At 37.4% G+C, this 15,176-nt stretch overlaps 1 protein-coding gene across 3 annotated transcripts in view; it reads left to right on the forward strand.

The window, feature by feature from the left end:
• Positions 1–4,055: 4,055 nt before the first annotated feature.
• ZNF567 (zinc finger protein 567) overlaps positions 4,056–15,176 on the forward strand; it is a 45,008-nt gene continuing 33,887 nt past the window's right edge. The window contains exons 1-3 of one of the 3 annotated variants that reach the window (XM_077133389.1): positions 4,056–4,318; positions 4,740–4,827; positions 7,888–7,971. In XM_077133389.1, coding sequence (XP_076989504.1) covers positions 7,963–7,971 — 9 coding nt within the window. In that variant the 5' untranslated portion in view covers positions 4,056–4,318; positions 4,740–4,827; positions 7,888–7,962. Of the gene's footprint in view, positions 4,319–4,739; positions 4,828–5,677; positions 6,104–7,887; positions 7,972–15,176 lie in introns of those variants that run through there. The other 2 variants (XM_077133390.1, XM_077133388.1) reach the window with 2 other exon arrangements.

Here is a 15,176-nt window from a genome sequence, read left to right on the forward strand (position 1 = left end):
ACACACCAAAAAAAAAAAGGTAGATTGAAATGATAAAAAAAAAAAAAAGTATTTACTCCTTCTAGCCTCCAATGTTGTGGAGCAAGAAGAAAAACTGTGAGATGATGGCATGGAAGCCCATGACAAACTCTGGGATCTGTCCTGTAACTATTTTGAAGACTGCTTTGAAAACTTGCTTTTTTCTTTCTTTGCTTTGTGTATATGTTATATTATACAATAAAAAAAAAAAAGAAAAAGAAATGATCAATCCATGAAGACACAGAAGAACCTTAAATGTATTTTAACAAGTGAAAGAAAATCTACATATTCTATGATTCCAAATGTATGACACTCTAGAAAAGGTAACCTGTAGAGATAAAAGATCAGTGGGTGGCAGGGGTTCCAGCAGAAAGGGGAAGAAATGAAAACAGGGAGCACAGGGAATATTTAATACCCTGGAACTCTTCCATATGACACTATAATGGTGGACATATGACATTATGCATTTGTCACAAGCCACACAAATAGTGAGCCCTAATGTAAACAATGGACTTTAGTTAATAATGATGTGTCAATATTGGTTCATCAAATGTACCACATTAAAACAAGGGCAGAGAAAGTGTGGGGGTATAGGGATTAAGTGAGAATGCTCTGTACTTTCTGTATAAGAATTTAAAACTGCTCTAAAAGAAACCATATTAAAAGTCCTATATGCCTATATCCATGTGCTTATTCAGAGAGAAAGATGAAATGATTTGGAATAAAATGTTCAAAGGAATTGTCTCTAGGTTAAAAGTAGCTGTCTCTAGGAGTTAATACATCTTTCAGAGAGTAAGATAGAATAAAAGGAGATGTGTATGATATACGGCAGTGGTGCTGAAGTGTTGTGAATTCTGGCTGATGAGGCCTTTCAGATTCAAACACCACTTTAAAGCTCCTAAATCTCAAATGCTGAGACACAGTAGATTCCCCTTACTGGTTACCCCTAACTTACTTGGGCTCATGTTTTTTGTTACCAATCTCTCAACCAACCATTGCTCCAATAAGGAAATAACATCTGGCTTGGAAATCAATCAATCACCATTATCATCATTAACATTATCCCCATACATAAGAAAAGAAATGGGATTTAGGCTTAAAGTGTCTATGCCTTTTCCTTGGTCATGAAATAGGAAAGAAGTTGAGGCAGCAATGTGAAAGATCAAGATGGCATCTTAGGAATAACACAGAGGAAAGGCCTATTTGCAATTCTATAAATCATAAACTTTCATAAAGTCAGTGATGCACTCCAAAAGTTCCCCCAATGAGTCACAGTGAAGGAAGAAAGATGCTCCAGAATGCAGATTTTGAATTAGAAAGGTAAAAAGATATATTTGAAATCAGCAAGACCCAATTGGTTGGTTAAATAAATGTTTATAAATCCTATCTCACACCCCTGAACAAATTCCTCTGAGTGGGGCGAATGATTCTATACTCCACCCTTAGAAGTGAGTACCACCTCCCTGAGTCAATATACCCATGAAATGACAGGTATCTATGACTCCATAGGGTTCTGGGAGGAAATGTAAAGTTGGTCAAGACATGGGAAGTAGATAGCAAGTAGGAGTTGCTCAGGAAGGTTACTGGGCAAATAATTTATAGAATATCCATGCAATATAATTAATACTAAGACATTAAATGCAAAATTATAGAAAATATTTATGGATATGGAATATTTTCAAGAGAAATCAATTTACAAAACAGATTGGACAATACAATTACAGCAATATAGAGACTCAAAAATGTCTAGAAAGTTAATCATTTGTTTTAGTTATCTATCACCATGTAACCAACCAAAAGTTTGTGGCTTAAAACAACAAATATTCATTAGCTCATGATTCTGGGGACTGGTAATTTGGACTTGACTTGGCTGAGTAGTTCTGCTGGTCTCACTCACAGGAGTCAGCCGGTGGTTTGGAGGGTACTGGATGGTCCAGGTGGTCTTACTTAAATACCTGGCTATTGTTGCTGTCAACTGGGCTACTTTCTGTCCAAGTGATCTTTTGTCTTCAAGTGAGTTAGCCTTAGCTTTGAGTACATGGTGGTCTCAGGGCAGGAAGACAGCAAGGGCAAAAGCCACAAAACCTTTTGAGGCTTTATCTTGGAAGTTTCACAATGTTACTTTTACCACATTCTGTTGGTCAAAGCACATCACAAAGCCCTGTCTAATAGTAACCTAACCACTAAATAGCATTTCAAGAGGTGAACAAATATTCCCTCTTCTGAAAAACAAAAAGATCATGAGAAACAAGCAAATTGACCTTGAGGTAGGTTTTCAAATATGCCCAGTAATGCTTTCCTTTTCCTCAGGGGTTCTCTCATAGAACTACAATAGGAGGTGTAGAGGTATGAACATGAAACTTCAGACCTTTCTTGGAGCCCAGACTGGCTAATTAGAACAGATCCTCCATTACTACACAAGCTCACCTCCTCTACCACACACATACCCAGATGGAAGTAAAGCGGAGGCTAGAGGAATGCTAATCCTTGTTAGTATTTCAGGGAAAGGTCAGGGTGTGGGAAACAGACCTTTTGACCTTCAGGCTAAACCTTGAGACAGTGACCCAGAGAACTGGGTCACATCGTTCTTGTGGAACACCTACAAGGAAGCTTTGAAGGGTAGGAGGGGGGGCCTAGAATGTGCTATTCTTAGAAGAGACTTCACAGATAACAACTTAGCTTAAAAGATTTTGCATTTTACATATTGGTGTAATAATAATTAACATTAAAGATTAACTTGATGTTACTTCCTCCTGCTTTTTGAAATAACCACTAATAACTAGCTGGAGCAAAACTAGCAAAGGGCTGTTGGCTCTAGAAGTTCAAGAGTTCCCTGCTCCCATTTTCAGAAATCTGTGTCTGTCTTAATTCTCGTGTCGCCCTGTCAGCAACACCAGAGTCACTCACACCTTGGCCTGGAAGCTCTTAAATTCATAGCTATCTCCTGGGAAGAGAGCTCTGAGAATGATGTTATTCTGAAACATAGAACTTGTCCTCCCACAGCTAGCTCCCAAGGGAAGTCTTCTGAGGGAGGAATCCTACTAGGCTTCCCTCATTATGTCTTCCTAGAACTTTGCCTAAGGGGCACTTCCAACTGTGAAATTCCTATCCCCAAAACATGTTTGTGCTTTTTTTACTTGCAACCTTTATGATTCAAATATTTGACTCCCCTTTAGGGTCCATCTAGCTGTAAGGCAAGAGTACAGAGGAAGCAACAGGGAATCCAGGGATACAGTCCAAGAAACTATCTTGAATCTACAATTGGCCTTTAGGCAGACAACAATGACCCCACCCATACCCAATCTGTGTTAAGCACTAGGCTGGTCACTGGAAGCTGAAGTGTCCTGATGAAGACAACTCAGGCGACGTTGTGGCACAGGGCAACTGGTTAACCGAGGATGGTCTTCACTGGAGTCGTCAGAGTCACAAACATACTCAAGGACATATTTTTCCACAGACTCCTCAGTCCGAACATCAAACCTAAAACCGCAGAAATGAAGCTCTACTCCGACACACCAAATTCCTACAGTCACAGAATAAGCCTTTTTCATCACACTCACAGTCGGCCACAACAGCACTGTCATATGATATACAGTCTCAAATGCCAGTGTCACACATCCCATCCCACATACTGATCAAGGACACCCAAAAGGTCTGCAATCTTCACCTAGTCACAGTCACAAACGCACCCCCCACACAGACACACACACACACATATGTGCATACACAGGCCTGAGTACCCGCTCCACGCGCTCTGACCGCACCCGTACTGGTTTGGGGCTGCCTGTCGCCTTCAACCCCCTGACTCGGATCATTCCAAACCGGGAAAGACGACTATTAGGACTTATGCTGGGAATCAGTGGTGAAAGTTCAAACGTGATCTAGGGCTTGTGGGTGGCGTAGTCCAAGATCGGAAAACCCCGGATGTGGAGAAGGCACGGACAGCTCACTGGTTGCGAGGGCCGCGCGGCTTTTGACCAGCGCCGCGGAGATACCTGGGAGGTCCAGGCGCGCGGGAGTACGCAGGCGCAGAGTGTTGGCCAGTAGCAGAAGATTTAGTGGGGCTTCCCGGCGCCGAGAAGGCGGTGACCGTGCGACCAGTTGGGGGAGGCCGAAGAGTAGGAAAGTGGGATCCCGGGCAGGGAAAGGCCAGCGAAAGCAGAGGAGAAAATTGGGAACCTGGGCCGAGGAGGCCAAGGAGGGAAGCGGGAGTCTGGGCGGGAGAAGGCGAGGAGGAAACGGGAACCTGAGCTGAGGAAGGAACCCGGAGCGCGGAGCAAGAACTGGTAGCCCGAAGCAGGTGTGCTCCGCGAGGGCAGGAATTTTGCCTTTTTTCCCTTGGAGGAAGTCCTAGTGCCGGCAGCGCTCTCTGGCACACAATAGGCTATCTGGCACACAACAGGCGCTCAGTTTGTGTAGCTTTTTTGCCTGTCCGTGTGTGTGTGTGTGTGTGTGTGTGTGTGTGTGTGTGTGGGCATGTGTGAGGTTGTGGAACCGATTGTATATGAAATAGGGTCTTTACGTGAGTCTAGTTTTTAAATTAGGTACAAGTCAATTATGTGTGCAAATCACTTTAGAGAAGTGGCAGTAAAGGGTTCGTTAGTGACATTGTGTTGTTTTGTGTTATGGGCTCTGTGAGATTGTGTATGACCTGGGGGTTTATGGAATTGCATCTTTGTGTAGTAGGTGATGTTGTAATTGTGAATGTATCTAATTTTTAGGTCTTTTTGCATAGCCCACTGTGACAATGAGTGTGGCTCACTGTGCCTGAGAGTGCTTGAGAAACTGGGTACCTGACTGTCTAGTTGGGTATGTATATTTATAGATTATCTGAATATTGGCCATTTTATGTGTCTGCATAATTTGACTCTATAGTAAGTAAACAGTAAAATTAGAGATTTTTAAAATGTAGAAGGGATAAGATTAAAATAATTTTTAAATGGTAGGATTGAGAAACCCCATGTGAAACTCCTGTTGACTAATCATCATTACGAAGTAGAACACCACTGGGAGCACACAGAAAAAAGCTTTGTCTCATAACTGACACTCAAAATTTCTATTTTCTCCTGGTGGATGAATTCTTTGTCAGTTCAATAATTTCTTCAGCCGTTCCTTTTTTTCAAATCATTTTTTTTTAAATTAGAGAAGTTGTAAGTGTACAGAAAAATCATGCAGAAAATGGAGTTCCCATGTACTCCAACTGTGCATTAACACCTTATATTAGTGTAGTATATTTGTTACAATTGATGAAAATATTATAATTGCAATATTCACTATAATACATGGTTTACATTAGAATTCAATGTATTGTACAATCGTATGTTTGTTTTTATTTTATTCTAGTAACATATACAACCGAAAATTTCCCCCTGTAACTACCTTTAATTATATAATTCAGTGCTATGACTTACATTCACAATGTTGTGCTACTACCATCATCCACACTTTTCCATTTCCCCAAATAGAAACTTTGTACAATTTAACCATTAACTTTTCTGTTCCCTACCCCCTTCCTGGCCCTGGTTACCTCTAATCTAGCTTTTTTTATCCATTCTTATAAAAATTTTTTTTTAATCATTTGGACATTTAAATACAAGATCAGTTTCATATTCTAATACTCAATTAGTAGCTAAATAATACGTTCACTGTACAAAGCAATATTTCAAGCTTGTTTTTAAAAACTCCCTCCTACTGGAAGTCTATAGCGTGGAAGAGTACCTTATCAGTTTCTTCTCTAATTTCCCAACCTGTTTTGTCCCTTATTCATTCCCTCTAGGTGGGTAGTCTCCAACTTGAATGGATTGGGAACTGGGAATGGGAAGAGAAGGCAGGGACAAGAAGAGCTAACCTGACTGTACCATTATAATTTAGTGTAAGATATCTTTTGCCTTCTGAGAGAACTTAGTTCCCTGCTGGGAACCTTCAGATATACTTTCCTTCTCATGAATATAGACTGCTTGGTGCTTCCTCTAGATAGCAGTGCCCCACTGCTCTGGTGGGTCTTGCTATTCCTGCAGTCACTTTTGGACAGGATCCAAGACAACCCAGTCAGGGTCCATCAATGAGGTTCCCATCTAGCACTCAGGTGAGAATTAGCCTCAGTCATATTGCCCTTCCAAATTCTGGAGACATAAATTTTTTCAAAGAATTCTCTGACCACTTTGATTCATGGTGGCATCAAGGGCCAAGGGGCCTCTTATTTGGTATGAGAAAGGATCTCCCACTTTGCTTCCTCGTTGAAAACAATATTCTAAAAATAATTCACTCTCATAAAGAGACATACTTCTCTCTCAGCCTCTCCATTCTCTTGAGATAAGTGTTAAATTAATGTTTGCAAAACTTTACAGACAACTGCTTTACAAGACCTTAGTTTAGAATGAAGGATATTTGGAATCTTGCTTTGTTTACCATCTTTGGGACATCAGCTAAAACTGAAGCAGAAAGACTGATGATGTAGTATCCTGTTATAAAAGAACAATGACAATAATTAGAAAACCCAGGAAGAAAGGTTGCTGGAAAATACGTAACAAATCAGTAGGCTCCATATATATGTCTGTACAGTATATATGTATCAGAAAACTATGGAAAAAAGACTTCATTTATGATGGCATCGAAAATGTGAGCTACCAAGGAGTCTACTTAATAAATTGCATAATTTTTTTCAGAAAAAGCATTTAGTCCCAAGGGACTAAAAAATTAGGACTTAAGTCATAGGACAAGAAGATACAATATGATAAAGATGTTAGAATTCTGTAGCATTTCATGCAATTTCATTAAAATTCAAGTAATTTTTTTTAACTTTCTCAAGTTCTTAAGAGAAAATAAACAGGCCAGAAAGTCTGAAAGAAAAAACAGTGAGGGCCTAATTAGCCATAACAGATACTAAAATATGTTTAAAACTAATAACTGTAGGGTTATTAAAAGTTTATTGCAGTGCTATTACAAAGTTATTACAGTGATCTCCAATTGAACAGAGCATTAGAGCTAAATATAAAGTCAAGATATACTTAAATACATAAGGGAAATAAAGAATATGATAAGGATGGTTTTGACTGGTAGAGGAAATACAGATTATTAAATACATGGTAGTACTAAACCAAATAGCCAAATAGTTTTTTGTTTTTTGTTTTTTTTTTGGCATGAGAAAAATACAAAGTCAAATGAGAAATTATTGAAAATTATTTACAACTCATACCACAGTTAAAGGATTAATTTCCTTTTTTTAAGAAAGAGTTAATACCAATTCAGGAAAAAAAATAATAACCCAACAGAAAAATGAAACAATTACAGAAGAACATACACAAGGCAAAAACCTAGAAATGTTTTTTTTAACTTATTAAAAGAAAGTTATCAATCGGTCAGTGGTGGCTCAGTGGCAGAGTTCTCACCTGCCATACCAGAGACTCGGGTTCGTTTCCCGGCGCCTGCCCATCTAAAAAAAAAAGGGTTCTCTTTCCTCCTAATAAATATATCAATTAGAACCACACTTACACCATTGAATAGCCAAGCTTAAAAACATTTGTATCAACAGTATTGGTGTGGGGTGACATTCTCATTTATTGTTGATAATAGTACGAAATGGTAGAGCCTTACTAGAAAGCAATTTGAAAGTATTTAATAACAGCAGTCTGCTTAGGAAAGAATGAAGAATGGCTTTGGACGAGAAAGGAGATTGCCCCAAGAGCCTGTATCAGGCACTGGGGAAAGAATAGGTTTTATGTAGCCCATTGGCCCTGCTGTATGTAAGTGTGGTATGCAGAATGGACAAGAGCCAAAGCAAGGGAAATGGGGGCAGTTTTAAGGGAGTTGTAAGTCATAAGGGAACTATAAGGCACATATGGTCTGATTGTGGCTTCTCTTTCATCTCAGCCCTACCTTCTTAGGAACCACCCCTTTTCTAAAGAGGAGCGCAAAGGAGGACTGATCAGCTCTTCAAATCTCGAAATGGCTCAGGTGAGGTCATGATTCTGCTATCTTTTTTGGAGAGTCTTTTTTTTTTAAATGGTTCTTAAAAAACCTAAAACCTCCTACCTGTCTTTTTCTTCAAGAAACTTGTTCCCATCTCTTCTCATATTGGCCAGGAGGCTTGTACCTTCCCTGAGTGCTCCTAATTTTAAGCAATGTTCACACCTTATATTATTCAACATCTCCTTTCTCGGTCTTCTTCCAGAAGCAATGCTGAAACAAAAATGAATTCCCTCAAATTAAATGAGAATATATTACTGAATTAACCTGTCTTGTCTTGACAGTGATTTGATGTCTAAGTGGTGAATGCTTAAGAAAGCCTTAATCATATCCACAGACTTGAGTTTTCCAGTGAATCAAGATGGAGATGGAATTGATAGATTGCAATATTAGTAGGTGGTAAGAAGTCCAGTCTTTTGAGACTTTGATGTGGCAGAAGTGATTGGCATCTTGTACAGAGAACTAAGAATTCTGTGTTTCTCCTCTCTGATCCTTTGAGCTTTGCTCAAAGCTACTAAAATTTTAGTTCATTAAACTGTGGCCTGCCAATGATACACCTCCCAGTATTTGAACAGTGTTACAGATTTATTCCTATTTTAAAATTTCTTCTCATTTTAAATTTGGATGCAGGAAAAATAAATGTATATGTTAAGATTACTATACTGAACTAGGAATGTAACTCTTGAAATATTCTGCTCTGGGTTTCAAAGATACTACTCTCTCCTGATCCTTTCAAAAAATTCATCTTTATACTGGGACCTCTTAAATACTGGTGTTCTCCAGATTCCATATTTGTTCTCTTCTTTACAGTCTCTGGTTTCCGGGGACAATCTATCACTATTATTCTAATGATGCTCAAATAATTTTAATCATAAATTTCTATCCTGAGTGGTAAAATCATATATCTAACGTCCAATTAGATATTACCACCAACATTTCCGACAGATACTTCAAGCACATGTCCAAGATTTACCTCATTATCTCCTTCTGCCCATCCTATTTTTTGTTTCTCAAAATGTCCCCAGTATTTAGTATTTTCCCCAGATGTCCCCACCTGCTAATACAGCTAATCTGAGTTAAATGTTTCTCTTCTATTGCATAACCATTTAATGGCAATTCCTTTTCCTCCTAACACAATTCCTTCTGTCTCCACTGGTACCATCTTTATATAGGTGTGTCTTTCATGGTCGTTACTTGTCTTTCCACTTAACACACATCAGTCCTTTCTCAGTACTCAAGTCCTCATGCAAGTGCTTACTTACATGTATTTGTGTTTCTTAGGCTTTTTTTTTATTTTTTTTTTTATTTTATTTTTTTTTTTTAAAGACAGAGAAGGAAGGAAGGATAGAAGGAAGGAAAGGAAACATCTTTAAACATTTTCTTGTTTTATTGTATTTTGTTTGTTTGTTTGTTTTTTACATGGGCTGGGGCCGGGAATCGAACCGAGGTCCTCCGGCATGGCAGGCAAGCACTTTGCCCGCTGAGCCACCGCGGCCCGCCTCTTAGGCTTTTTAATATCACAAATCTAAATCACCTTAGAGGAATGTATGAAACAATGTATTCGGAGAGAGGGAAATATTAAAATTAGCAGTTTAATAATACTAAGTTTTCCAGTTCATGAACCTGATGCACATCACTTTTTATTTAGATCTTCTTTAATTTCTCTCAGTTATGTTTTGTTGTTTTCAGTGTACCAGTCTTGTAATTTTTAAAGTTATATGTATCCCTATGTATTGCAAATGTTTTGTTATGTTAAACCCTGGATAGTTCAGGCTTTTTATTCTATTGTAAATGATTCTGATTTTATTTCAGTTTCCCATTGTTCACAGCTAGTATATGAAAATGCAATTGATTTTTGTAAATCAAACCTTTCTATAGTCCAATACTAGTTCTAATAATTTTTTGTAGGTGCCTTAGGGTTTTCTACATAGCCACTCATGTCATTCATATGTGAACACAATTGTTTTCCTTCTTGCTTTCTAATCAGTTTCTTTCTATTTCTTGCTTACTGCATCTAGTGCAAAGTTGAAGTGGTGAGAACCGATATCCTTTGTCTTGTTCCTGATCTTAAGGGAAAAGCATTTAGTCTTTCACCACTAAGTATGATAGTAACTATAGATTTTACAAAGATACTCTTTATCAGGTTGAAGAAGTTCCTTTATATTTCTAGTTTGCCAGTTAGTTTTCGTCATGAATGGGTTTTGAATTTTGTCAAAGCCTTTTCTGTATCCATTGATTTTTCAGCATCATGTGGTTTTTCTCTTTTTTCAGTATTTAATAGTGAGTTATATTGATTGATTTTGAAATGTTAAACCAGCCTGGTAGTCCCAGGATAAACCTTGCTTGGATATGACATATATCTTTTTTATGTATTGCTTGATGAATTGGCTCATATATTGTTGAGAATTCTTGTGTCTTTTTGTCCATGAAGAATATTGGTCTATTGTTTCTTTTCTTGCAGTGCCTTTGTGTGGTTGTGGTGTCAGGATAATATTGGGCTCACAGAATGAGTTGGGAACTGTTCCCTCTAATTTGATATTTTGGGAGAATTTGTGAAGAATTGATATTATGTGTTCGTAACTATTTGATAGAATTCACCCATGAAGCCATCTGGTCTGGGCTTCGTAGGTAGTATTTAAATTTCTGACTCAACCTCTTTACTGATACAGCTCTATTTAGATTTTCTATTTATTCTTTAGTTCATTTCAGTACTTTGTGTCTTTCTAGAAGTTTCTCTGTTTTGTCTGAATTATCTAATTTTGCATAAAGTTATTCAAAATATACTCTCTATATTCTTCTACTATTTGTTCAATCTGTAATGATATCTCCTCTTTCATTCCTATTATTGGTTATTTATATCTCTCTCTTTTTCATCTGGTCAGTCTGGCCAGAGGTTTATTGATTTCATTCATCATTGTAAAATATCGGCTTTTTATTTCATTGATTTCCTCTACTGTTTTTCTGAGTCCTGTTTTTTTTCATTTATGCCCTTATCTTTTTATTTCCTTCCTTTTCATTACTTTGAATTTACTTAGCTTTTTTTTAGTTTTATATGAGTTTAATTAGCTCTTTTTTTAGTTTTATAGATAGTTTAATTGATTTGAGATTGTTCTTCTTTTTTATTATAAGTATTTAATGTTCTTAATTTCCTTCCAAGCACTTGTTTAAGTGACCTCCAACAATTTTTAAATGTTGCTTTTTCATTTTCATTCAATTGAAAATATTTTCTAATTTTCCTTGTGATTCCTTTTTTGATCCACTGGATGCTTAGAAGTATGCTTTATTTCCAAATATTTGGGGATTTTCCAGATAGCTTTCTGTTGCTGATTTCTAGTTTAATTCTGTTAAAATCAGAGAGCATACTCTGTATTCAAGATTTCGATTTTCTTAAATTTATAGACTTCTTTATTACCATAGAATATAGTTAACTTAGGTCCCATGTGTACTTGTAAAGAATGTATATTCTGGTGTTATTGGGTGGAGTGTTCTCTAAATGTTAGTGTGTCAAATTGCTTGATTGTGTTCATAAAATCTTCTATATCCTTATTGATAATTCAGCCTACTTGGTATAGCAATGATTGAGAGAGGAAGCTTAAAATCCTCCACTTGTAACTGTGGCTTTTGTCAACAAATAGAAGTATGTGATCATATTTTCATTGGGGTGGATTGAGTTGGCAGCACCATGGGAAATGGGTTTGGAAAAGTGTGAGAGGGTTCATTTCTATCAGATTTTGAAATTCTATTTTGAGGTGTATACACAATTAGGATTGTTAAGTCTTCTTATGACTTGACCCCTCTATCATTATGAAATACCCCACTTAAACCCAGAATAAGATATTCTTTGTTCTGGAATCTATTTTTGTTTGATATTATTATAGCCCTTTAGCTTTCTTATAATTAGTATTTTATAGTATACCTATTTTTGAATCTTTTTTAGTTTGCTAGCTGCCGGAATGCGATATGACAGAAATGAAACAGCTTTTACAAGGGGGATTTTATTAAGTTGCAAGTTTACAGTTCTATGGCTGTGGATATGTCCCAGTTAAAACAAGTCTCTAAAAATGTCAAAATTAAGGCACCAACAAGAGGTTACCTTCACTCAAGAAAGGCCGATTGAAGTTCAGGGTTCTTCTCTCAACCGGAAAGGTACATGGCAAACATGGTGACTAGCTTTCTCTCCAGGTTTCTTGTTTTGTGATGCTCCCCCAGGGGCGTATTCCTTCTTCATCTTCAAAGGTCTCTGGCTGCATGGGCCTTCGTGATTCTTATGGCTCTCTTGTGGCACTGCCGTGGCTTTCCACAAGTGTTTCTTCTTTTAAAGGATTCCAATAAAGTAATCAAGACCCACCTGGAATGGGTGGAGTCATCACATCTCCCTCTAATAAAGGTTAATACCCACAATTGGGCATCTTATATCTCCATGAAGATAATCTAATCAAAAGATTTCAACCTGCATTATTGAATAGGGATTAAAAGAAGAGGTTGTTCCCACAAGATTGGATCAGGATTAAAACATGGCTTTTCTAGGGTATATTATCCTTTCAAACCAGCACATCTACCTATGTTTTAATATTTTAAATGAATCTTTGTATATAGTTTGGTGTAACATTTTTTTTTCTCTCCAGTGTGACGCTTTCTGCCCTTTAATCAAAGCTTTCAGACTACTTTCATTTAGTGTAATTATCATTGTAGTTGGGTTTAAATCTACCATCTTGCTAGTTTTTTCTGTTTTTCACAATTTGTTTTCCATTTTTCTCTTTTCTTGTCCTCTTTTGGATTAAGGACTTTAGAAATTGATTCCATTTTTTTCTGTATCATTCACTGGTTAGCTGTACCTCTTTTTATTTATTTATTTATTTTTATCTTTTAGTGGCTGCTCCAAGCAGGTGTTGAAAAACTATTGCCTATTGGCCAAATCCAGGCCTACTACCTGTTTTTGTAAATAAAGTTTTATTGAAACAGTGCCATTCCCCAAAGCATTTTGAATAACATCTTTTGCTATATCTTCAAGTTCCACGATCTTTCTTTCTTCAGTGTCTAGTCTATTGTTACTTCTATCCATTGTTTTTCATTTTATATCATATATTTTTCTTCTTTAGAAGTTCTTTTTTATCCTTTTTTATACCTTCCACTTTTCTCCTCATCATATTCATGTTTTCCTCTACATCCTTGAGCTTATAGAACATGTTTTTGATAACTGTTTAACATTTCTGTCTGCTAAATCCATCATCTATTATTTCTGGATCTGTTTCTTTAGGTTATAGGCCCTATTTTCCTGCTCCTTTGCATGCTGGAAATTTTTTTACTTGAATTTTCTATCTCTGAATGCTGGCTTTTGTTAGTTCCCTTAAAGAACTTTAGACCATTTTAATCCTTCTGAAGCTTGCATTTAAGCTTTTGTTAGCACAGGTCCAGAGCAGTGTTTGGTCCAGGGTTTATTTAGTCTCATTACTAGGATTGGCAACCTGTAGCTCTTGGGCCAGGTTTGGCCTACTGTCAGTTTTTGTAGATAAAGTTATATTGGAACACAGCCATAGTTAATGATTTACATATTGTCTATACTGCTTTCAGAGTATCTGTGACAGACCATATAGCTTGCAAAGCCTAAAATATTTACTCTCTGACCCTTTACATAAAAGGTTTGCTGACCCTTACTGTACACAAAACCTGTATATTAAGAGGTATTTCTACTGTGCCTGATGGGAATGTAAACTATTTCCACACCTATTTGAGTTCTGTTTGGCATATTTCTTTCTTCTGATTATTTTCCCAGCCTCATGGAGTTTCACTGCCACACTGCCATATATTTGTAGATCAGTATTCAGCAGCAGATTCCAAGACCCTCTACTGATATCAGACCATCAAGACTTACTTGCTCTCGCTCACTCTCTCCCCTTCTCCCTCCCTTCCTTCTCTCCTTTCCCTCATCCCCATTCTTTGTCTTTCTCTGTGCTGCTTCCTCCTTTTTAATATTCTGTCATCTTAGACTCCCCAAATTCTGACCTGTGGTTTTTCAGTTCAGGAGGATTGTTCCTTATGCTAGGCAGCAAGCTGTGGCAATCATAGGACTTACTTGATCATTTCCTTTCTTTCCACAGTCACCATTCTGTGGTGTCAGTTGGCCAGTGGTTTTGAGAAGAGAGCTTTAATATGTTTTTTACAGTTTTTTAGTTGTTTATGTGGGGGAATTTCCTGTAGAGGTTAATCATTGGGACACTGAAATGGAAGTTTGAAGTATTGATTTGTGTTTCATTGCACAGTTAACTTGGATGAACTCAAATTCAGACTCTTCCCTGTGATTATTGGCAGATGAAATCCCTGCTGTTTATCTTTTATTTTTAACCAGGGTGCTTGGGTTTTGGCCCATACCTGCATAACTGAGGTGTCAGCCAAAGATGTGACCAAAGTTTATTTAATGTCCTTGGTATTCCCCCTCTCTGGCTTTCATTTTTATGAGATTTCTCTGCTTCCTTTCCAGCTGCTATTCCAGCTGAACTCTGTGCTTTGATTCTTCAAGCCAGTAAGACTGTGGGTTTCCACCTGAATTTTGTTTGCCATGCTTAGTGTCTACTGGAATCTGTTCTCAGGATAAGAGTAGGAATCAGTGGTAATTTTCCCATTGCTCTCTGTTCTTCCAAGTGTAGACCTTCCCCTCCAGTTTCTCTCTGGGTAACTCTTCAGCACCTTCAGGTAGTTGCTTTTTATATTTTCTCCAGAGCTTTTATTTATTACCTTCAGTAATATTAGTCAAGTAACAGCTACTCTGCTATTTTTTTTTTGCATGGGCAGGCACCAGGAAATGAACCCGGGTCTCTGGCATGGCAAGCAAGAACTCTGCCACTGCACCACCATTGCCTGCCCCTCTGCTATTTTTTTTAAACATTCGTGACATGCAAACATTCTTGACATGGTTATAATCAGTGGCTCACAATCTCATCACATAGTTGTGTATTCATTACCATGATCATTATTTTGAACATTTGCATCTCTGCAGCAAAAGATAGGAAAAAAAAAAAGAGAACTCTTACATTTCATACCCCTTACCACTCCTTTTCATTGACCACTAGTATTTCAGTCTACTCAATTTATTTCAACCTTTGTTCCCCCTTATTACTTGTTTATTTCTTATCCATATTTTTTATTCATCTGTCCATACCATAGATAAAAGGAGCATCAGAAGGTTTTCACAATCA

The sequence above is a fragment of the Tamandua tetradactyla genome, chromosome 16, assembly GCF_023851605.1.
Source record: "Tamandua tetradactyla isolate mTamTet1 chromosome 16, mTamTet1.pri, whole genome shotgun sequence".
In the NCBI taxonomy this organism is placed as follows: domain Eukaryota; kingdom Metazoa; phylum Chordata; class Mammalia; order Pilosa; family Myrmecophagidae; genus Tamandua; species Tamandua tetradactyla.